The sequence below is a fragment of the Berkeleyomyces rouxiae genome (genome assembly GCF_048999995.1).
Source record: "Berkeleyomyces rouxiae strain 22BRR77 chromosome Unknown BrBRR77_ptg000001l, whole genome shotgun sequence".
Classification (NCBI taxonomy): domain Eukaryota; kingdom Fungi; phylum Ascomycota; class Sordariomycetes; order Microascales; family Ceratocystidaceae; genus Berkeleyomyces; species Berkeleyomyces rouxiae.
The window spans coordinates 1,327,918-1,350,813 of NW_027396491.1; the positions used below are offsets into that span (position 1 = coordinate 1,327,918).

Below are 22,896 nucleotides of genomic sequence, written 5' to 3' on the forward strand. Positions count from 1 at the left end.
AAGGGGAAATGTATATAGGCAAGTAACTAACACAGAAAGAAAGAAACAAAACACAACCGACAAAAAAGAAGGGAAAAAACAGGATTGCTATATATATACTTGCAAGTATGAAGCTCCCTGATGAGGCCGGGCCAGCGATAATTGGCTGGCCTTCTGCAAAAGGCTGCGACTCCAGGCCCGCGTGGAAGATTCTAGCTGCTTTTTTGCTTCGGCGGTGTTCTGTTGGCTTCTTATTTGTGGACTTTTTCCGCCAGTGGATCGGATCGAATGAGGCAGGCCAGGCCCTGGCTGCTTTTTTCGGGATTGCACAACGGCGGCTTCATGCAACAAGCAGTGATACAAAGCACAAAAGTTGGTTACAGAAGGGAGACGAAAATCACACAATAGAACAACACGCATCAGCCATTGCATCCAATGCGAGCCTGTAGTACCGCAGTACCCTTGCCTCTATTTCCCAGCAGCCTCCTTTTTGCTGCTTCCCACATTCAGCTCTATCGTGACCTGTCACATGCCGTTCATATGCCTGTGTTAGTCTTCATATTGCCAATGCATTTCCCGAAACACTGGCCTCAACTCACCGGACCGTCGTTTACAAGCCCAACCTCCATCATGGCCTGGAATTTGCCGTTCTTCACCTTGTCCTCGGCATAGCCATTCTGGACCTTTTGGAGGAAATAGTGGTACAGCTTGCTGGCCGCTTCGGGCGGGCACGCGCCGTGGAAGTCGGGCTTCGTGCCCTTGGTTGTCTTTGCGAGAAGCGTGAATTGCGACACTTTGGTGATTACAGGAAATCAGCCGCTCATAACTCAAAATGCTGCAGTGGGATGCTGATTGGGTGCTACATACCACACAGGACTTCGCCTCCAATATCCATGACGCTTTTTTTCCACTATAGCAGTATCGGTTCCGGTCAACATCTCTTGTCCTTCCTGCTGCCAGCTCCAGGTCCGCCCCGGTGACTTACTCTTGTTCCGGCATCTTCGTCGTCCCAAAGCTTAAACTTGAGAATTTTGTTGGCCATGATCTCGGCATCCTTCTCAGTATCGTCCGGGGCAATGGCTGCAAATACCAGGACACCCTTTCCTATCTCTGAGATCTTCACCTTGTCGACTGTGACCGAGGCCGACAGTACTTTTTGCAGAATCGCTGTAGGCCGTCCGATCAGCTTGCGCACTATAAATCTAGCTCTAAGTCTCCTTACCCTTCATGACTGCGTGATTGTCGTTTATGGTGTTTGTCACATCAGATCGTCCCGTCCCCATTTCTGATTGATGACCCAAAACAGATCAACACTAATTCACAAAAAGTAATGTAGGCCCTAACTGGCATGTCGGGTGACTAGGGTTATGCTCCTAAACCCTATAGAGCTAGCACAACTTATCTTCAAGCCTCAACATGTCAGACATGAAATGAAATCCATGTCTCACAAATGAGCTGCGCTGCACATCCTTCTTATTTGAAGAACATAACCAGTTCTATACTCAACGCTCAGTGCTAAATCGCTCGCGCTGCTTCACTCCTAAAATCCCACAAGCTCCTTCCTCCATCCGTCCCCTAGATTTCCCCAGAAGTGTCCAAGTACGAGCACTTAGGTAAGAAGTATTGGTGATTACAGACCTGGTGGTGGCAACTCTTGACCCTGGGCATATGTAGCCCTGGAGCCTGTAGAAAAAGGCCTATTGCACTAGTGCTAGTCGCTGTTGTCGTGAAGACACGCCATTGTATTTCCGGCCACACAATCGTTGGTTGGGTGGTCCGAGGGAAATCTCCTCCAACCAAATAGAACCACAGCCACTCTTTGTTGCATAACGTAGCTTTGTTGCCAGCCCAGCTATTTATTTGGCCTTGGGGTTGGAATAATAACATTGTCTGGTTGCTCACCAAACACTCTAACTGTTAACCAATATCTTGCTGAGCTGACTGCAACATCTCATCTGCAACTTGATCTCTTTTTGGCCCGGCTTGTTTGCACCATTTCTGTACCTCAGCTCGTCACGTGACCCAACACAGGCTCTGATTGGCCAGATTGGCTGTGTGTGCCGTGATTCAACAACTCTCAACTCCAAGTCTGGTCTTGCTCTGGCTGGATCTTCCTTGTCTTCCCGTCCCGGAATCTGCCTACCAAACAGGGATTATTCTTCTCACCATCTCGCTCTGCCCTCTAGAAACACAATCTCAATTGCATTGGCGTAGTCTCCCGGAGAGATCAAGCTTTTGCGCCGCGAGGAAACTCTGTCTAGTCCACAGACAACAGAACAACCCGTTGATTTGCTACGACAGCGCTTGTTTGAGCATTAGCACTTGCAAACGCCACCTCTTAGTTGCCGGTTCGTGCGTCACGCTCCCGACTCATTGCCCTTTGCTCTTCAATTTTTCGTTTTCGCCTCGACACTCTACAGCTGTTGCTGTGACTTTCAGAGCTTCGTGCTTGGCCCTGAGTGTGCGTCTTGCGACCTCTCAATTACCAACCACCAAGCTTCCGAGCCCCTCGAACTCACCAGTCAACCACGGCTACGTAGCCAAGCTAACCCTCATCTCACCTGCAAACAGATTGAGAATCTCCTCATTTCGGCCGCTCGACCCCTTCTACCATCCCGATATCTACTTCAATACCATCCCGTGCCGTATCTCGCCACGACAATTTCCACACCCCGAACCGACCACATTCACCCATCACCAACCTATCCGAGTCTGAGTTGAGCCAGCTGCTCAACCCCCGCACATCACCATGGCCGCTCGAAAATTGCAACAAGAGGTCGACAAGTGCTTCAAGAAGGTTGCCGAAGGAGTTGCTGAATTTGAGGCGATTTACGAGAAGATAGAACAGTCTACGAATCCCGCCCAAAAGGAAAAGCTCGAAGACAACCTGAAGCGCGAAATCAAAAAACTGCAGCGTATGCGCGACCAAATCAAGACCTGGGCCGCTAGCAACGACATTAAGGACAAGACTCCATTACTAGACCATCGCAAACTGATTGAGACGGTGCGCTAAGTTCTAAACGGCCAATATCATGAGATAGGCCTGAGCATTATCCACTAACACTTTGTACAGCAAATGGAAAAGTTCAAAGCCGTTGAGAAGGCGATGAAGACCAAGGCTTACTCCAAAGAAGGCTTATCAGCAGCAGCAAAACTTGATCCTAAAGAAAAGGCCAAGGAAGAGGCTGGCATATTTTTGAGGGAAATGGTCGATTCGCTTGAGTTGCAAGTTGAGGCTCTCGAGGTTGAAAGCGAAGGACTTTCGGCTACGATAAAGCGCGGCAAGAACAACACGTCCAAGGCCGAGCGGATATCCGAAATCGAAGACACTATCGAACGACATAAATGGCATCAGGGAAAGCTTGAGTTGATACGCCGTTCTCTTGAAAATGGTGGCATTGAGACAGAACAAGTCACCGATCTCGAGGAATCCATCCGGTATTACGTCCAAGACAACTCCAGCCCCGACTTCATGGAAGATGAAGAACTTTACGATGACCTGCACCTCGACGCCGACGAAGACAACTTTGGCATGAATCTCCAGGACAATGACAGGGTATCTTCACAAGATACCCAGTCTATACATGAGGATGGGCCAACTCCAGGCGAAGCCATCATCGAAAGCTTGAAGGCGGGGAGCAAAAACCGCTGCTCGGAGACGAGTAGCAAACGACAGGTTTCAGCCCAACTTAAATCACCATTGCCAACACTCGCGACATTACACCCTTCGCAACCATCCACGAGTTCTTCTTCGGCGGCAAACATGAAGCCGGCATCCGTACCTACTCGCTTGGCAGGAGAGGGTCTCAAGTATGCGTCTGCCGCTGCTGCGGCGGCAGCAAGTGATAAGAATAACGTCGGTATTGCGCCCTTACCGCCGCCCCCAGGGTCGGCTCCGTTAAAATCAAGTACGACGAGCTCGCCGGCCGTTTCAGTTTCCCACCCTGCCTATGAACCAGCAAAGGCCCAATTCGATGTGCCATCAAAAGGTATCAACTCTACCAAGTCAACACCCAAGACGGTGGCTTCACGCTTAGTGAAGAATGTGGCAAATTCTTCTAGTGAGGCTTTCGACACGGCAGAATCATCAGCAGGTAAATTTCTCATTTTTCAAAAGCTTGGTAATGGACAATTAGGGCTCTATGTGTAGTATTGATCAAGGCTAACCCACCGGCGTTATTTCCAGCAGCAACTGCTTCAGTAGCTTCTTCCCAGTCAACACCAGCAACAAGTACTGCTGCGAAAGCAGCGGCACAAGCTTCTACCCCTGCGGCCCCTGCCTCTGCATCTGCACCGACGCAAAGCACACCAGAGCAAGAATTATCACAAGCCGCCAATGTGGCGGCCATAAAGAGCAACGCCAAGGCCTCAGCACCGGCGGCGCATGTTGAAGAGGAGTCAATCTACCATCTCCCTGCATCTTTGCAGGATTTATTGGAGACGTACGAGGCAGTCAAGGCACGGCCCATGGCAGTCAACTCGCCAGAGACGCAACGCCTTCTGGAGGCTAGCCATCGTGAAGCGCCCAAATCTATGGATGGGGAAATGACCAAGCATTACACGCCAGAAATTCCGATGAGCTCCCCGTCAACCAACTACCCGACGCAACCGCTGACCATTCTCGACAACCCGAGGCTCTACTCGCGGCTGGATACGGATACGCTCTTTTATCTGTTCTACTACCGACAGGGAACCATGCACCAGTACATGGCGGCGCGGGCTCTTAAGGACCAATCGTGGAGATTCCACAAGCAGTACCAAACATGGTTCCAGCGCCATGAGGAACCCAAGAGCATCACGGAGGAGTATGAACAGGGAACATATCGCTTTTTCGACTATGAAAGCACCTGGTAAGTTTGTGGCTGTGATGTCGAAACTTGTTTCTTTGAAGTCTACGGTACATGTGTACTGACATGGTATTTTTCTTTTTCTTTTCTCTAGGATGAACCGTCGCAAGGCCGACTTCAAGTTTACGTACAAGTTCCTCGAGGATGACATATAGGTCAATGTACATGGCCCCGAAGAACATTGTCGCAAGTGGTGTTGCGACTTTTTGTCCCATGCGGACTTGTAGCTTGTTGTGGTGTGTTTTTGTGTGCTAATTATTCCAGCACTGCTACCGCGGTCAATTCTTATTTGACTGTACGACACTAGTATCACTTTTGCTGAATATTATGTCTTTTTGCTTTTTTTCGTAGTTATCCTTACTACTTGACATGTTTTTCTTTTTTCTTTGTTGATTGATTTCTGGCGGGAAAGTGGATGGCAGGTGTGTGTTGAGTTGTCCAAGCTTCCATGCATAAAGTGATTGACACAGTGGGGGGGGGGTAGTGAATGTCATGAATACAGGTAAATATTAGTTACATGGGCCTGTTGAAAATCATCAAGGAGAAAAAAGAGGTGAGATCATATACATGCGTGCAGAGATGCGTATTGACGCTGGCATTGACGGAGGGCTGGGAGGCAATGGAGAGAGGAGAGAGAGTGTGGTGGCTGTGCTTTTTTTCCTTTTCGACAGGGGAGCGAATTAGGGTTTTGGCATGGCGGGAGGAGGGTTGGCAAGCCAGCTTATCCAATGACGTCAAGAAGAGAGACAGGTTGACAATGGGCTTGGGGCACACATACAAAGTACGAGCTGCGGTTTTGCGTGACAGGCGGAAGAGTCGGGGAAGAGGAGGGGGGAAACGGGCTGTATTAAAAGAAAAGTACATTGTCGGATGGACAGTTATCCTTTTGTTCTTTTGGTGAAAGAGGAAAAGAGGAGGCCGCGAAACATGATCAGCAAGACGAGGTCAGGAAAAAGTAAGGGACGAGTATGGAATCAGCGGCTTTTGGGCAGAGTTCTGGGCAGAGCTGTGGGCAGAGGGAGCGGGATCATGAGACTGTGGGTTTGGAGTAGCAGAGCAGGCCTTGCAACAATGCAGCGGGCATGCAGCAGATGCAGCTTCAGTGCAGCTTAGAGTTGTGCTGGTGACGCGGTGTGGCTTGGCGGAGCAAAGTCCGACGGCAGAGCAGAAGTGCGTGACAGGTACACCGGTACATGTGTACAGAGAAGCACACAGGTATAGCTGCGTGGAGAGAAGAGAAGTGATGCGCTTGTGGGGGACGAGCAGGCAGACGTATTTTGACAAGCGTATGCGAGCAGATCGGACGGCTGGTGGTGGCATATCCATAGTTGGGCTTCTACTTGGGGCTTTTACTTGAGGGGGGAAAGGTTCTGCTGGAGGCTTGGCTGGTTGCGGGCGGGCGGGAGTGGTGGTCGTCGTCACCTCATGCAATCCTACTATAGTATGTATAGGTATGGACTCTGAAAGACAGAGAGGTTGGGCTTTGGAGGGAGCCTCACATCACGGCCACGGCCACGGTCTCGGCAGCGGCCACGGTATTGACGTGGTTGTGTGCATAAGATAGGAGACAACAAGACTACGAGGAAACAAAACACTTTTTTCTCGTCTTTTTTTTCTTCGCGTTTGTCGATTCCGGGGCTGTGGATTTCCATCAGCTTCTTTGGTGCTCTGTGGTGAAGGCCACAAAAGATAAATGTATAAAGCGGCAGCTCGCTGCTGTCTGTTCCCGTGCACTAACTCGCCCACTCGTATTCTAAAGTGACCTCTTTTTTTCTTTCTTCATTTTTTTTTCGCCTCCCTGAATAAGCTGTCCCAAGACGACCAAATACACTGCAGATTTACTGTTCTCGTTTCGGTCTGCCTCGACTCAGCCAAGCTCTCCCGACGCAAACAGTAAGAAACAAGGAGCAACCCAAAAAAAAGCCGTGGGCTGTGCTTTTTTTTCTCCTGCTATCTGGTCTGCCAAGATCTGCCCACCGCCATCATCATTCCTTTTCCTTGGTCTTGGACTGGGGTCCAGCGCTACATCTTTGGTCTATTAAAGCCGTCGCGCTTCCGTCTTCTTTTCGCTTCGTTCATTAAACCCCGGACACCTCTGTTGAGCTTAAAACTAGCTCTTCCGAAATCACACACATACATTCACACACGATGCCTTCACTACAGATGCCTCACTTCCGGCGGTAGGTCTGCTCGCTGCGTCCGCCTTGTTCTCTTCTCCACCTGCTAACCGACCCATCTAGAGACTGCTACTACCGCGGCGATGGCTGGTACGACTGCAACGACTCCAACTGGCACAACTGGGGCCGCTGGGTCGCGCTGGCCGTTATCGTCGTCTTTGGTATCGTCTGCCTCGCCATGCTGGGCTGCGTCAACTCGCGCCGCCGCCGCCGCCACGGGCTGCAGCCGCGCTACGGCACGGGCTGGATGGCGCCGCTGCCCAAGTACAGCCAGCAGCCGCCGCCGGGCCATCAGCAGTTCCAGTCCACGCCGCAGAACGGATACTACGCGCCGCCGGCCTACGGCCAGTCCGTCAACCCAAACCAGGCCCCAAACCAGGCATGGGGCCAGCAGGGCGGCATTCCGCTGCAGCCGCCGCAGCAGGCTTACACGGGCGATTATGCCCCGCCGACGGGACCTCCGCCGGGCAAGTAGATCCGGCTTAGGAGCGCATGCTAGCGGAGCCGTTTCCTTTGCTAGGGATGCTGTGCATGAGTCGGCCATGGCCGATTCTGACAGGAAGAGGCTGTGTGGCTTCTCTCTGGTGCGGCCCCCCCTGCTTTTCGAATCCTTGCCTTGGACACGCGCGTGAGTTGTTTGCACCACGATATGGAGCTTCTTATATCGTGGCTTTATGATGTGATTATTTGAGTCAGTTGTTGAATTTTTTGTACGTTAGTTATATCATTGTGTTATGCTGTTTATACAAGATGGCTTGTTGGTTCATGTTACGAGAGGAGCCTACTTGCATGTTCCCGTACTTGGTATCGTCCACCCGTGATTATCATTTCGCCGAGAACTGGAAATGCCGATCCGCAACGTCATATTATTTTTGTCACGCCCTAAATACAATCATGCTTACGGATGTTTTCTGGTGCCTCTTTGCCCTGGCTGTTGTGCCTCTGGATAGAGTGTTTCCTTTGTTTCAGGACATGACTAATGACTGCTGGTACAAGGTCCTAAAAAGGGCAGCTAGGAGGAATCCTCAAGGCTCTCTCGGCTCGAAAGGATGTGTGATGCTGGGCCGGGGGAAGGGGGCTTGATAGCTAAGTTAATAGGCGAAGCGAAACGGGCTGGCTGTCATATGTTCACGTTCATCATGGCTGTGGTGTGTTATTTGCTGGGGCGTAATGGATAGCCCTTGTTTGGCCGGGATAAGTTTGGGTACATTTAATGTCACGGCTGACGAGCCAACAGACCAAGTCTTTGCGCAAATGCATCTTTTGATCTTGGTGCCAGCCACACGCTTAAGACGGTGCAATATGGATGTATGTAATGTGCGGCAGGCACAGGCCAGGCGGGCAACATAATTAATGGCGAGATGCAAGATCTGCAGCTGTGGTGGAGAGGGAGAGTTGCTGTTTCTTTTTCTTTTCTTTTTTTCTTTCGGCCGCCCCTCCCTAGCTGGGCGCGATTCAGGGGGGCTCTCAAGTAAAATGTGTGTACAGTGGCCTAGTTAGTGACTTGACAGCTTGTGTTGGGTCGGTGTTTTAGGGGCGCAGACCTTCTTGTTTGTCCACCTATTCCCTATTCGTTAGCGTTGGCGTTTTCTCTCCTGGCTCCTGGGTGCTTTTTTTTTCTTTTTCTTTTCTTTAGTGGCTGATGTGTCTTTTGTTGGTTGCTGTAACGGTGGAGGAAGCCTTCTGGAAAGCGCCCTGTTGTTTGGGGGGTTCTGTGGGTTTTTATTTTTATTTTTATTTTTTATTTTCACGATAATGAGCCCCAGTGGTACGTGGACGATTACAAGTACACACACACACTGTACGTGGGTATCTACACTGGACACCCACTGAACCAAAGCCACCAAAGAAAAGCAAAGAAAAGAAAAAGCTGGTTAAGCTAAGCTGGCCAAGGCACTTTTGCTGCAGCCTGCCGCTGTTCCTGCATGGCGTCCACTCCACTTTCTTGCGAATTTTCAGAGTGTTTACTCACGGCCTGTTGTCGTGACTGTTTCGTGCTGGAATCCGCCTCTTTGCTGCGATGCTCGTTTGGCGTGTACATATTTGTAGTGAAATAGTTATTTGTACTTGTAACAAGATTGTTGCAATGTAGTTGCCTAATGGCCGATACATGAGATCCCACCGGCGTTTGTCTTGTCTTTCTTGTTCTTGTTCTTGTGCATTTTCTTCTCTTTTCCTCCTCTTCTAGCCTTGGCCGCCCGTCTTTGTCTCTTTCTGTTCTTTTTCTTTCTTCCTTCTCCTTCTCCTCTGCCAACCCATTTGTCCTTCTTTCATCGTTCCTGGTCTGGCCCTATCAGCGTCTCATTTCGGAGCAGCCTGAACCCCATGCGTCCATCTCCTGTGTCCGCCCTCTTATTATATCATCGTTAGCATTATACGCGTACATACATGCTTGTACATAGTTATAGTTACAGATAACTCGTTACAGTCGCCTCTTCCGTCTCTTGCATAGTCCTCAACTGTTTCTCGCGCTACAAACGCACACGCTGAGTTCAGGCTCAAACACCCTTCCACTCACGTATTTCTTGTCTGCGGGAGCTCCATTTCCCCACGTCTCGCCTCGACAACTTCATCCGCTCTATTGTACAGCAACCCGAGTCCCGCCTGGTCTTTTTGCTCGTCGCTGCTCGAATCCCCTACCAAGCGAATTACATGTGCTGATACTGGTATGCTTAGTAGTGAACTCAGAATTTACCACTACACTTTGACAAGCTCGCTCACTTTTTGCTCATTGTCTCTGGCCCTCTTTGTTACAGCTTCAGCAAGGGGCTCTCAAAAGGCACGGAGCACCCGCTGTCTCATCCCCAATCTGCCTTTCAAGAGGCTGAACTCTTACCATCGCTTAGTACAAGTACCAGTTTCAGTCCCCAGCCAACATATTGTCTGCTGCACTATTCTTGGAACACAATCAACACAACAAGACAATCTCTTGACTTTTTCTTTCTGATTGTTTCGACGTTCTCGATTTTGCATTTTGCATTCGCTGGTCAACGTTGGCGTCTTTTTTTCTTTTTTTTTTTTCCCTGCCTTGAACTTCACCAGCACTTGTACACTAGGTTATATCCTCGTCTACTACAGACACATATCGCTCAGTATCTCAACCGTCCCCTTTGCGCAGCTCGTGGGGCGCTGTTCCTGATCGGCTTCAGGGTCCATAATCCCTCTTCAGTCGATACCGCTTGCTCTGAATTCCCGCCGACTCGAACAGCAATAATTTTCCTATTCGGGATCGACCTACCACTCTCACCGAACAACTTGCGCGCTCCTCGACATCTTCTGCTTCTCGAACTCGTATCTAATTCTCTGTTATCCGACTCGTTAATCCCCACACCCACACACGCGACCATAACCCAGTCGCCAAAATGCCTACTATAGACCTTGCCATGGCGAGGAGTCTGAGGGGGACTACCTGGGAGATTATATCAGAAGGCATCATTCGAGCCTTGAATCGCAGAGATATCGCTGATACAGTCGACAATGTGTCCAATACTGTCGACGATGTTTCCAACAGCGTCAACGATGTGAAAACTGCGTTGTCCAGCTGGGATAACTGCATGAGCGTCAACTGGTGCAAGTAAGTCGCGCTACCTTCAAGTCGACAATCATTTACATAAACCACCTCCATCACAACCCTTTTACCTGATCATGTCTTGCCGCATTTGCTGACCCCAACTCTCCCTTGCTAGATGGCCTGTCATTGGTGCCATTGTCATAGGCTCACTGATGCTGCTGAGCATTGTTTGGTGTGCAGCGAGATGTCTCTGCTGCGGCCTGTCATGCTGCTGTGAATGCTGCTACTGTCTCAAGTGCTGCGGTAACTGCATGGGTTGCTGTGATAGTCCCGATAACAAGCGAAAGCACAAATATCTCGACGACCCCTTCATCCCGCCCAACCATAGCCAAAATGCTGGATACCAAATGCAGCCTCAGATGAAGGCCCCGGCCGCTACTAACACCTACAACATGGCGCCAGCTGCTACTGCTCCATACACTATGACACCAGCTGTGGCTACGCCGTCTGTTCACCCAGTGAGCGGCCCTCCTCAGTACGCCGAGTTTGACGTCGCTAAGAAGTCTGGAAACGAGGACGCACTCCCGGCCATGCCTACTTGGGATGATGCCGGGACCAAGAAGATTTCTCTCGATAATGGCCAGGGCGGTGTCGAGATGGACCAGCTTAACAAACCCACCGCTTCAGCTACTCCTGCACCTACGACTTCGCCTGCTCCCACCGCTGCTGTCGGTGCTATCGGTGCTGCTGGTGCTGTTGGTGCCGGTGCTTCTGGACTTGCTGCGCGCGCCAACAATGCCGGCGGTCATGTTGAAACTTACCGCAACGCTCCTGCTGGCAGCCAGTACGATGCTCAAAGCGTATATGGCCGCTCCACAACGCCTGGCTTCGGAAACCAAGCGGGCCGCAGTACTCCTGGTTACGGTAGTCAACCTGGACGCGGTACTCCAGGCTTCAGCAACCAGCAAGGTGGCATGAGCGGCTACGCACCTCCTACCAACGATCCCTACGCCCAGCGGAACAACTCAGCCTATAATGTCCCTATGGATACTGGATACCAAAACAGTCAGGTTGGAAATTATCAGACCGGCTCCTCTCACCAACCCCAGCAAATGGGCTACGACCACACTCGCGACTCGAACTTCAATGGATATGATAGTGTCTACGGCGCCAACAACGCTTTACCTTCTCCTCAGGAAAGTGCATTCCATTACGACAACCCTTCTTACACGCAATCGACTCAATCTCACGCGGCATACAACAACACCACTGGATACAGTCAGCAAAACTCTCGTGATGTTGACCAATACAACCAAACCCCAGCCGATGCTTACGGTGTCATGAATTCCCACACGACGCCTGCCAACAATGGATACAATGGCCAGTCTGACATGTTTGAGATGCCTGCTGCAGACTACAGCGGCCAAGGCGGCAGCATGACGGCGCAACAAAACTATTCTCAACAATCCAAGTTTGTTGCGTACAACCCTACAGGCGACGCAAATGAGTCTAACACACTGCAGAATGCCGGTGGATTCGACTTCAACTCGGGCAACTCAAGACCGGGAACGTCGTCGGGATCGCAAGCATACCAGCAACAGAGACAACCCCTGATGTCGGGCTATGACGTCCAGCGCCAGGGAAGTGCACCGCCCCAAGAGCTGTACACCTCCAATGCCCAGAACTCAAACAGCAACATGTACACCTCACAGGCACCTAATCGGCCATCTCCAGCCTGGCCGACACAGTAGAGCTCCATGTCGTCTAGCCGAAGCAGTGGCGGGGCTTTGAGGCCGGGCATGTCTTGGCTGTGATCTGTGACGGAAAACAAGGAAATAAAAAACACTGTACACTAACTCTTCCTCGCCACCGAGTTTCTTTTTTCTGTTGGGTAATTTACTACATCTACTGGTATACATGATGTTGGTTTGGTTTGTTCTTTTTTGTTGTTTTTTCTCGTTCTGGTTTAGCAGGTTGAGGGAAATGTTTGACGCACCATGGCAGGGGTTCATTCATACCGTGGCATTTCTTTTTCTTGTTCCTTTTTTTTCTTGTTCATTGGCTGACTTTTTGATTCTTGGGTTCTTTGCTTATGGACTTTTTTTGTTCTTCTTTCCATTGTTCCCAGAAAGGGATAGGCGTTGGTATTGTTGAGCTTCTTGAAGAATTATTCATATGTAGCCTCTTTTTTTTGTCATGTTTGATTTTCCTGGGTAGCATTCATGTGCTGGTTCTCTGTCATCAATACGTAAACCTCCGTGACTTGAGTATCGCCATCTACATACACGATCTGTTGGTGAGTGATGAATGAATAGAAAGACTTATCAATTTGAAAAATAAAGGCTAATAAGTACATGGCTATAGTGAAGTACATAAAAATGTATCTAGCACTCACACACAGCCCGAACTGAGGCTTTTTTTTGTGTTGCTCTTATGCCTATTTAGCCTCGAGTCACATGCAAGCCCAGATGCAGAGAATATGTAAGCCCAGGCAGCCAGCCAGTTCATCTCAACGGCGCATTTAATTGGCAGGCCGGTTTAGTGCGCGAATGCAAGGCACGTTTCAAGAAAAAAAAAAGAAAAGGATTGCAAGGTATGAGGAACAAGAGAAAAGATTAGCCCTGAACTACGGCAGGACTTTTCGGGGTTGGCCTTATTCACAAAGGGGCAAGACAAGAAACAGGGCGCAGCTCAAGGGCGTGAGATGAACATGGACACATACACAGGGAAAAGGGACAGTTCAATGATGTTGGTTGGCATGTTCCGTTGGTATATGAGTTGGGATTCTTGGAGTTTTCTTGTTTGTTTGGTCTACGTACATTTATATTTAGATGTATTAGACACCAAAGTTTGAGAAGATGGGCAAGAGTAACTTTCAATGCGAGAGCGAGCACATAGCCTTTGAAAGAAACAGGTATCTACAGAGTTAAAAACAACAACAACAACAGGCCTCCAGACACAAGACTTGAGAGAATCCAGGTAAAGGTAAAGAAACAAAAAAAAGAAAACAAAAACCAAAAAAACAAAACCGTAAACGCCGGGCACAATGATGGGCCAAGATAGCCAGATATGAGTATAGTAAGGTCCAAGAGCAAGGAAGAAAAAGAAAAACGAGTAGAACAGAGAGCAAGGGCGCAACGCCAGATAAAGACATGTAGTTGAAACAAGAAAGCAAATGAGTATAGACCGCCGGGGACGAGAAAAGAAACGAGTATGTAGCAGCATCAAGACGAAGCAAGAAAAAAAAGGAGACCTAGGTAGGGCGCCTGGGCCTTGTTTTTTCCCTTATTTTTCACAGCGGTGACGTATTCTGGCTGCGGCCCGAGGTGCTCCCAAAGATGGTCGACGTATCGCCGTCCACGGCAGGATCGTATTCGCCGTTGGACGGCTTGGCGGCGAAGCCACTGTGGTCCTCGCTGTCGCTGCTCGACTTTGACAGACGCAGACGAGCCGATGCGTCATCGTCGTCATCGTCGTCGCTGGAGAGGTCGCTGGCACGCGGCGTGTCAGCGTCGTCCGAGTCGGGTACGAGCGAGTGGTGGCCGCGCGAGTCGATGCCATGGGCGGGGTCTTGCTTCTTGATGAAGGAGTCGATGATGTAGTACTGCATGGCGTTCATGATGAGCGGGAAGAGCATCATGACGAAGATGATTTGCAAATCTTCGTTGCCCTCGGTCCAGCTGAGGGCCCAGTCACCGACGTGGGCGATCCACGGGAACAGCACAAAGATGATGAGCACGACCACCTTCATGCCAAAGAGGCCGCAGAAGTAGATGATGGACTGCTTGAGCCACCACAACGCGTTGGGCGGCGAGCCGTAGTTGCCTGACTGGATGGACTCGCGGGGCTTGCCGAGAGGAGTCAGAGCGATGATGCCCGTGTATATGCGCAGCAGGGCGATGAGGATGGGGATGCCGAGTGTAGTCTAAGGCTGGCGGTTAGTGTGTGGAAGGTAGCAAGGGATGAGACGGCATGTATGTATGTGTATTACTCACGTCAACAGCCAGATTCAGCAGATACCACGAGCACGGGTTGGGCTGGTAGGCGTCGGGGTCATCGTCACGGCGCATCAGCATGCGCACGTGATAGACAGTCCGGGGCTGCAGCTTGACATCGAAGCGGCCGCTGGTGAGCATAGCCATGAAGACATTGGCAGCATGCACCAGCACGGAGCCAAAGACCTGCTTGCTGGCGTCGAAGAACCAGATTTTGACGGGCCGCTGCGGCCGCTCGCGGTAGCGCTTCCACACCAGTGACATCATGGCCAGCGCGCCGAGGGCCAGCTGCACAAACAGCGCAAACGAGCCGAGCAGCTCGCAGTCGCCAGGCTTCTGCATCAGCAGGCTTTTGCTGCCGCCGCCGCTGGCGGTGTTGGCCGCCGAGGGCACGGGAGTGCTGGCGCTGCTGACGTCAGTGGTGGCGGTCGAGGTGGTGGACATGCTCAGGCCCATGATGGCGGTTGTTGCGTTTATAGGTGCGGTGGGGGAAAAGACAGGCGAGGCTGTCGGGGTCGCAGTTGTGGTGGACGCAGATGCAGAGAGAGAGAATGTTGAGGTTGAGGTTGAGATTGAGGTTGAGGTCGAGGTGGGAAAGGTCGAGATCGAGATCTCAGGCGTGGTTAAAATAGAAGACAGGGAGGGCGGTAGAGAAGAGGAGAAGGAAGAAGGCGCAGCGGCAGTGGTTTCGACGGTAGAGCCAACATCAGAGAAACTAAGCGTCACAGTAATCGCCTCCTCCAGCGGCAGTAAAAACGGGGGCTGCTGCATTATGTTATAGCGTCCCTGAAGTCTGGAATATTAGTGCGTCTTTGGGTTCCTCAGGGCCATGGGCTTATGTCTATAGCGTAGTTTTGTGCCGTGTATTTTATTTTATTCGTCTGGCCGGGGAAGAGAAGAAGAGACAGAATCGAGGAGCCCTCGGCAAGTCTGATGCTGGCTTTTATTTCAAGGAAGAAAAGGGCCTTCACACGCACGCAACAGCCCCCAAGGGACAGAAGAATGAGAGATGAGCAGCGACGGGGCTAGACGATAAGCGAATTGGCTGCGGACGGGAAGCAGAAGACAGAAAGAGGCGGCCAGGGACCAGAAAAGAGAGAGAGATCAACGACAAAGGCGAAGAGCAACACACACAGCACAGCTGGCGATGATGGGACAGTGCAAGTAGCAAAAGACGCCGCCACGGATTATATCACTGACACGAGAATTGAGAGAGAATCAAAAAGGGAGACCGCTTGCCCTGCAACCGCACACCAAGAACGAAGAAGCGAAAAAAAAAAACAAAAAAAAAAACACAAAAGGAGCCTAGGAATACATATGGCGATGGTGGAAGTCTGGCCCAGCCCGTCTTGAAACAACCGACTTTACGAGCTCAAAGCGCCGTGCAATTAAGCTGCGCCCTACCGCGGAGCTCTGACTTGCTGGGGAAATTCTGCATTTCTACATTCTTCGCCGAACGAGCCCCCTTTCCCTTTCACTAGACCATCCCAATAGCGCTAAGTGCCAGCCCGAATAGCGGGTCCCAGCTGCTCCTTTGCCCCTGGCTCGCCCCTGTGAAACCCTGGCCCGCAGACCCTGGCCTGCAGGCGCTGTTTGTTTTAAGCGCAGTTTTAGCGAGCCTGCGCTGGGTAAAAAGAGCGACCCCACTAAACAGTTGACCTTGGACGTCCATTGAGGAGCCCCGGCGGCTAGCGGAAAGCTTTTCCTTCACGATCGCAGGCAGCCCCGGACGGCCAGACGTCGATATCCAACTTTTCCCGACCGCCCCGACCGCTCCTTCTGCCCGACAGCCGTGCTCGAGCTGCTTGTCGCTTCGATTTCTCCGCGTGACCAATTACTTCTGGTCTCTTTCTCCGCTCTGCTTGCTGCGGCCAGTCCTACCCCTCAGCATCGCCGGCTGTACCCGCCCACGATGTTCCGCTCGGCTCTCAGAATACCGCGCGCCGCGCCGCTGGCTGCTCGGCCTGTTGCCAGCGCCCGCTTTGCTGCTTTTGCTGCTGCGAGAGCCATGTACAGCACGCATGACGAGTCTCCCATGCACCGAATGCCGGAGTTGCCGTATCGTGTCGAGGACGGTATCCACGAATTCTTGTCGCCCGCTGCTCTGGACATTGCCTGGACTCGCTACATGAACATGACCTTGGAGCACCTGTCCAATGTGATTTACGGTAAGCTAGTCTGAAGGTCGCATTGGCCTCGTCGACCGCCCAAGATGGGCCTCCATGCTAATCTTACTAGACACCGAATACGCCGACAAGGAAGTCAAGAACATTGTCACTCTCACTGCTCGCGACCCTGAAACCGCCCACATTTTCAACTATGCCTCGGCTGCCCACAACAATCATATATTCTTCAAGGCCCTGTCTAATAACCCGGATGAAATGCCGCAGAAGCTCCAGGCTGATCTGAAGAGCTCCTTTGGCAGCATTGACAACCTCCGCCGCGAGATGATTGGTACTGCGCTGGCCATGTTTGGCCCTGGCTACGTGTGGCTTGTCAAGACCGCCATGAACGAGTACCGCGTCATGAACACCTACCTCGCCGGCTCGCCCTACCCGGCCGCCCACTGGCGTGCCCAGACCATCGACATGAATACCCTGGGCGCCAACAACTCGGCCGCCTCCTTCATTGAGAGCACCCAGACTCGCGCGCCTTCGCCCAAGTCAAATGTCGCCCCTGGCGGCATCTCGGTCACGCCCCTCCTGTGCCTCAACACGTGGGAGCACGTTTGGCTGACCGACTACGGCATCGAGGGCAAGAAGCAGTATTGCATGAACTGGTGGCACAGAATTAACTGGACCCACGTCGAGAAGCTGGCCAGCACCGTCAGAGCGGCTGCCGAGCTTACAGACCCCGACAAGCTACGGAAGTCGGGCAGGGCGTAAAGCCTTCTAAATTTGAGTGTTGCTTGGTGCAGCTGCCCTCGTGGAATCAGCACTTTGACAAAGATCCATGTGTATTTTTTTCCCTTTTCTTCTTCTTCCTTGCTAGTGTCAAACTACGACATTCCTGTACAATATAATGGTGAGCAATAGATGCCGTGTTTCGAAAAGTTTGATGAACAAGTTCACTCTAGATCACGTGTTTGTGCTACCAACCTAGTGATGTGTGTAACAAAAGAGATAGCTAAGATTATGTAGTACAGCTGACTAGTGTGTGCACTGAAACCCCAAACCAGTTGCGATATCAGATCATCATTGGACAGTAAAATCAATCAGCAAGAGTGATAACCCTCATGTAATAGGAGCTCTCGCTGGGCATCCAGCCAACTTCAAAGGCGAGAGAGCATCCGGAAGAAAAAAAGATTTTCAAAAGAAAAAAGGACAAAAGAAAGGGAAGAGGTTTTGATGGGGCGACCCCAAAACTGTATCCGCAAAACAACCGGAAGAAGAAGAGAAATCCAAAGAAAGAAAAGCCAGAGATGGAGCCAAAGCCCGACAAAAATAAAGCAACAACATTGATGCTAAAAAAAAAGAAGGGAAAAACACAAACAGGAATACGACAAGAAAAGAAAAAGGATATCATGAAAGCGGTGAGCGCATAGGTCAAGACTAGAAAAGAGAACCAGGCAAAGTCGTGAAAGAAGCAGAGGCAGAAGCGATGCACTAAGAAATTCGACGAGAAAAAAAAGTGCAGGGAAATGCAAGGGAATGGCAGATAAAGAGAGAAACGCCGAAATTCTCAGATTGCATTGCCGTTGATGCGCACCTCGAAGCCTTGGCCCTTCTGCTTCATGGCCTTGGCCAGCATCAGCTCGCGCATCCAGCCCATTTGTTGGTTTCGGCTCTTGACTGCAAAATGGTGCGTCTTGCCTGTGCCATTGGTCGCTCCAGGGGGTGCTGGCTCAGGCTCCGATGGAGCAGCAGCTAGAGCAGCAGTCGAGGCACATGTGGGAGTCGATTCGGATACAGTAGTAGCCAGCCCGATGGCAGCAGCCGCAGAGGCTGAGATGCCGCCGCTGCCGCTGAGGCGCTTCTTGAAACGGCCGGAGGCCGTTCCACCAAACGGGCCGGACGACATGGTTGCCTGCGCGAGCCCGTTGCTGGTGGCGTGCGACGTGGACTTGTCGGCAGGGACCAGCTGGAAGCTGAAGCTGGCCACGTCGTCCTTGGGCTTGTCGCTGCCGCCGCGGCGGATGCTGGCGACCTTGAACTTGGCGGCTAGCTTGCTCTGCGAGGCTAGTGACGAGCAAGCTACAGCATAGTCGTCAATATCGACGTATTCAAGCGTTCGCTGCGTGCTCGCGGCGTCTCTGTGCATGGCAAGGCGTGTGCCTTTGAGAGTAAAGAAGCCGTCTTGCCATTCGTGCCGCAGGAAGTGCGTGCGGCGCTTCTTCATCGGGCCTTGATAGGTGACGCCGGAAGCAGATATCTTTGTAGTGGAGGTGGTGGAAGAATTGGATGAGGCTATGGGAGACAGAGAGGTCTGGGAACTGCTGGCTGCAGAGTCTGAGGAGCTCGTGCTGGTGGCTGTGGTGGCAGCAACAGTGACAGGGCCACCGGCCTTGGGGGCGGGGGGTATGGCTGTCTCAAAGGGAATCTTGCGCTCAATCGGTGACCAGGGGTAGTTGAAGCGCGGGGGAGCCTTGAGAACGGCGCCCTGGGCCGCTGGTGGCGTGCTAGTTGCCACCAAGCCCCGGACAGGCAACTGCACCACGGGGCCTGGCTTCACAACCGGAGGCGTAGCCCTGTTTTCATCAACCGCTGGCATGACGGAGAAACTGGGGCGGCGGTGCGACGAGCGCGACTGCGAGCGCACGGGCAACGCATGGCTGTAGCTATGGTTGAGCTTCATCTCAGGTGGCACCGACTGGGATGTGTCGCGTGCGACGGGCCCGGATGATACATGCGTGACAGGCACGTCCATCTCAGAAAAGGGCGTGCCGAAGCGGAACGGGTTGGTGGTGGCTGTGGCGCTGGACGGGGACACAAGCTCCTGTGCTAGCGGGGATGCCTTTTCCATGGTGTATGGGGTGAATGTGGGGTTGTTGGCTGATGTGGGCTGGGGTGACCCCTTGGCAGATTGATTGGCGGGCGAGTCTTCAACGTTGGTCACCTGAGACAAGCCGCTTCTGCCTATGCTGTTGCGGCGTGGGTTCCCGAGGGGCTGTTGTTGTTGGATGGGCGGTGCTGCTGGCTTGCCGGGTATGGCAAGCCGAGGAAGAGTGCGCAGGCGCTGGTTGGGCTGGAGCTGTTTTGGGCTGGGCATGGGGAATATCTCAAACGGGGGAGTGGGAGGGACTTCGCTCGACACGTTGGTTTGGACGCGCTGGAAGTCAATGAACTGCTTGACGTTGTCTTGGGGATCCCGTCTTTTGACTGTATTGAGCACCTCAGCTTGGAGATATGGCTGCATTTTGGGGGTCATGCCGGGTCCAAGCACATCCGATGAAGCAACGACAGAGGGCACGGCGTCACTAGAAGGTCGCGTGGCCACTGCCGGGGCGGTATCGGCAAACGGCGATGTGAAGTCGGTGATGGGAGACATGACGGTGGGGGTTATAGGCGAGCAGAGGCCGAGCCGCGGCGCAGTGTCCGGGTTACCCGGATCTCCGGCAATAAGCAGATTGTGGCCGTCCAGCTCGGTGGCTTCAGGGTGCTCCCGGCGGAACTGCTCTATCAGACGCTTCTGCTTGCGGAACTTGCTGCACCTTTCGCCCTTGGCGCAATGGTGTGGCTTGGGAATCACCTGCTCGATGCCCACAATGGAGATGGACTCAAGCGGGGAGATGACATCGTCGGCCCCAAGCCCACCGTTACGTGGAGTGCGGTGTCTGCGCGACGGACGGCGCGATGGGCCCGGGTGCTTGAGAATGGGAGTTGAGGTTGGCAGAGCAGCAGTTGGAGTGGCGCGGAGCCGGCTCCCACCAGCGTTTTGGGCGATGGCAGTGATGGGGCCGTCGATAGGGGTCAGGGGAACGGGCGAGGCAGGTTTGAGGGAGCACAGAACCTTGATCTGGTTGGAAATTATGGTGCGCATACCAAACGACAGGATTCCAAGCTCTTTGAGATCTTGGAACTTGAGAGTACTTAGAATTGTGCCGTCAATGTCGTGCTCGATGAACTTGTTGGCAGCATTCATCTCGACACCGACATTGAGCATGGACTGAGCTACCATCGCAGGGCTCCAGAGCGCCAGCTTCAAAGGGTCTAGCTCGGCACCAGTGAAGTAATGGTGCCGCACGATTTGCTGCTGCATCTGGGGCTGTGCTTGTATGTGCGTGCGCATCTGGGCCGCTTCTAGTGATCTTACGCCGGGCCGCTCAAACTCAAAGTCTGGCCATGGGGCATTCTTGACTTCTCTAACCAGCCCCTCGGCTACAGCCTTTGTCTCGGCCATGGGCGTCAAAGGAGAAAGGGACAGAACATATTCTTCCGTTTGGAAAGCAGACGTGTTGAGATGGAACAGATGTGGTCCGCGAGGGCCCTCAACTGGGCGGGTATCGCCAGACGCATCAGCGAGGAGTCTGATTTTGGGCACTGGAGGCCGGGAGTAGAACATTGCTGCATCCGCGTCGTCGATCTGGTCTCCGTGCATGGCAGTGAATACCTCGTGGCCTGTGCTTGATCTGGGAGTTGATGCCTCATCATAGGACGAAACTGTGGTCATACTCTTGCTGCCCTGTGTTGCTGATTAGCATGTGACATGGAGAGCCAATGGAAAGGGATACATCATACCGAGTCCAAGCTATTGCGTACTGACCCTTCGTACTCACTTGAGGCATCATCCTCATTGTTGTATTCTTGTTCCTCCACCCAGTCGACATCGACAAACTCGGTCACGACAGACTCGGGCCGCTTAAAGGCCAGCATGTCTTTTTTTGTAGTGAAGTAGGGTTCCCTCATGTTAAAACTGGGGCGTTCTAGCATTTCATGGCGAGACGGAGGGCCCCTGTCGGGGTAGCCACGATGCCGGAGGTCCTGCGGAGCAATAGAGGTGAGAACGGGCCGCGGGAGGTGTGGACCGACGGAGTTGACTTACCATTCGTGCGGACGGGTCCTCATAAGAGGCAAGCGGCTGGATCTGAGAATGGGGAAAGGGCTGGAGAGAGAGAATCTATCTTCAGAGAGTGGCGGGCTGCCTTTTCTTTGTTCGTCCCTTGGTTGCCGATGGAAATACGGAAAGGGTCGAGACAGCCTATGGCAAAAAGGACAGAGAAGGATATAACAAGATCGGCCGTGCTCGAGATATTGAATCAATGAAACGAGTCCAGGGCAAAAACTAGGTGGTACAACAGAGAAACACAAGAACTAACTAGAACGACCAAAAAAGAATAAACGAAGAAAAGAAAAGAGACCAAAATTCCGGGCGTCTTGGACACCGGGCGCGTTGGAGGAGACGGAGCTATTATGTACAATTGAGTGAGGTCCTAATCACAGAGGGAAGTTGTACGCAGCCTACGTAGAGGATGCCAGCAAGGAGAAGAATGCTCGACAGTGCAGGAAGAGAGGACCAGAGATTGGCTTCATCGGCATCCGGTGGGAAAGGAAAAAGAAGAGAAGACGGGGGGGGGGGGGGGGGGGGTGTTGATAATCTGAAGGGGGTCCATTCCAGTATCGGCCGCAAAGAAACAAAAAAGAGAGAGGCAACGAAAATACACATCACTAAGATCTCTATGTTTTCTCCGCTGACTTGCTGCAGCAGGAATACCAAGCCACCAGGGCCAGGGGCCTGAAAGTCCGAAGAAAAAAAGAAAAAAAAAAAGAAAATATTGGTCTAGTTGGCCAAGTAAAAACCCAAGATACAACCAGTTACAACAGCGCTTAACTATAAAAATCTGAAAATCTGCAATATCTAGCGGACTACCAATCAGAGGCTGGACTCCCAGGGGCCCAAAGTAGCAGCAACCAGTAGAGTAGCCGCCATTAACGGCCTCGAAGGCCTCGAAGGCCTCGAAGGCCTCGAAGGTCTCTTGGTCTCCGCCTCGGGCTCGACCCTGTTCTCTGTCTCTTTCGGCTGCTTTATTTCAAAGCCCATGGCTGGCCTCTCCTCTCTTCTCCGCAGCGAGTATCAGAGTATCATGGCCAGCCAGCCTGTACTCCCCCTCTCCGCACATCATCACTCCAGCCTCACGGACGCCACATATCTATGGGTGTACATTCACCCACTCACTCTTGCCCGGCCGTCTTCATGGCTTGCCCTTCTCCAGTTCTTCTCGCGGACATGGCCCTCTTGTTGCTCAACTACACTCAGCAAGAACATGACATGGGTCATGCCTCGCCGGAGCTAACAGGCAGGAATTCCTATGGATGGGGGGAGGAGGGGGGCTTTGTTGTATTCCCGCCCATCCAACTGATGAGAATTGGCTGACGAGGGAACAGCCTCAGGGAAGCAAGACGCGGTCGATATCCCCGATGCTGGGCTATAGTTGCGGCGCCGCGGTCCCC

The 22,896-nt window shown here is 52.2% G+C and overlaps 7 protein-coding genes across 7 annotated transcripts; 4 read left to right on the forward strand and 3 right to left on the reverse strand.

The window, feature by feature from the left end:
* Window positions 1–447: 447 nt before the first annotated feature.
* Window positions 448–1,262, reverse strand: BROUX77_000407 (uncharacterized protein; the record flags this gene model as incomplete). The annotated part of the gene is made up of 5 exons (XM_073748789.1): window positions 448–501; window positions 579–772; window positions 847–889; window positions 965–1,146; window positions 1,202–1,262. The coding sequence occupies 5 exons, from the start codon at window positions 1,260–1,262 to the stop codon at window positions 448–450; spliced, it is 534 nt and encodes a 177-aa protein (XP_073608644.1).
* A 1,466-nt stretch (window positions 1,263–2,728) lies between these two features.
* On the forward strand, window positions 2,729–4,981 carry BROUX77_000408 (uncharacterized protein; the record flags this gene model as incomplete). The annotated part of the gene is made up of 4 exons (XM_073748800.1): window positions 2,729–2,983; window positions 3,053–4,073; window positions 4,169–4,829; window positions 4,921–4,981. 4 exons carry the CDS (start codon window positions 2,729–2,731, stop codon window positions 4,979–4,981), a joined length of 1,998 nt encoding a protein of 665 aa, XP_073608645.1.
* Window positions 4,982–6,974: 1,993 nt separating this feature from the next.
* On the forward strand, window positions 6,975–7,478 carry BROUX77_000409 (uncharacterized protein; the record flags this gene model as incomplete). Its single annotated transcript, XM_073748811.1, has 2 exons — window positions 6,975–7,006; window positions 7,067–7,478. The coding sequence occupies 2 exons, from the start codon at window positions 6,975–6,977 to the stop codon at window positions 7,476–7,478; spliced, it is 444 nt and encodes a 147-aa protein (XP_073608646.1).
* Window positions 7,479–10,365: 2,887 nt separating this feature from the next.
* On the forward strand, window positions 10,366–12,265 carry BROUX77_000410 (uncharacterized protein; the record flags this gene model as incomplete). The annotated part of the gene is made up of 2 exons (XM_073748823.1): window positions 10,366–10,577; window positions 10,690–12,265. 2 exons carry the CDS (start codon window positions 10,366–10,368, stop codon window positions 12,263–12,265), a joined length of 1,788 nt encoding a protein of 595 aa, XP_073608647.1.
* A 1,541-nt stretch (window positions 12,266–13,806) lies between these two features.
* On the reverse strand, window positions 13,807–15,280 carry BROUX77_000411 (uncharacterized protein; the record flags this gene model as incomplete). Its single annotated transcript, XM_073748834.1, has 2 exons — window positions 13,807–14,439; window positions 14,510–15,280. The coding sequence occupies 2 exons, from the start codon at window positions 15,278–15,280 to the stop codon at window positions 13,807–13,809; spliced, it is 1,404 nt and encodes a 467-aa protein (XP_073608648.1).
* Window positions 15,281–16,421: 1,141 nt separating this feature from the next.
* BROUX77_000412 (uncharacterized protein) lies at window positions 16,422–17,394 on the forward strand (the record flags this gene model as incomplete). The annotated part of the gene is made up of 2 exons (XM_073748845.1): window positions 16,422–16,677; window positions 16,748–17,394. The coding sequence occupies 2 exons, from the start codon at window positions 16,422–16,424 to the stop codon at window positions 17,392–17,394; spliced, it is 903 nt and encodes a 300-aa protein (XP_073608649.1).
* Window positions 17,395–18,190: 796 nt separating this feature from the next.
* BROUX77_000413 (uncharacterized protein) lies at window positions 18,191–21,493 on the reverse strand (the record flags this gene model as incomplete). Its single annotated transcript, XM_073748856.1, has 3 exons — window positions 18,191–21,130; window positions 21,187–21,429; window positions 21,491–21,493. The coding sequence occupies 3 exons, from the start codon at window positions 21,491–21,493 to the stop codon at window positions 18,191–18,193; spliced, it is 3,186 nt and encodes a 1,061-aa protein (XP_073608650.1).
* Window positions 21,494–22,896: the final 1,403 nt, after the last annotated feature.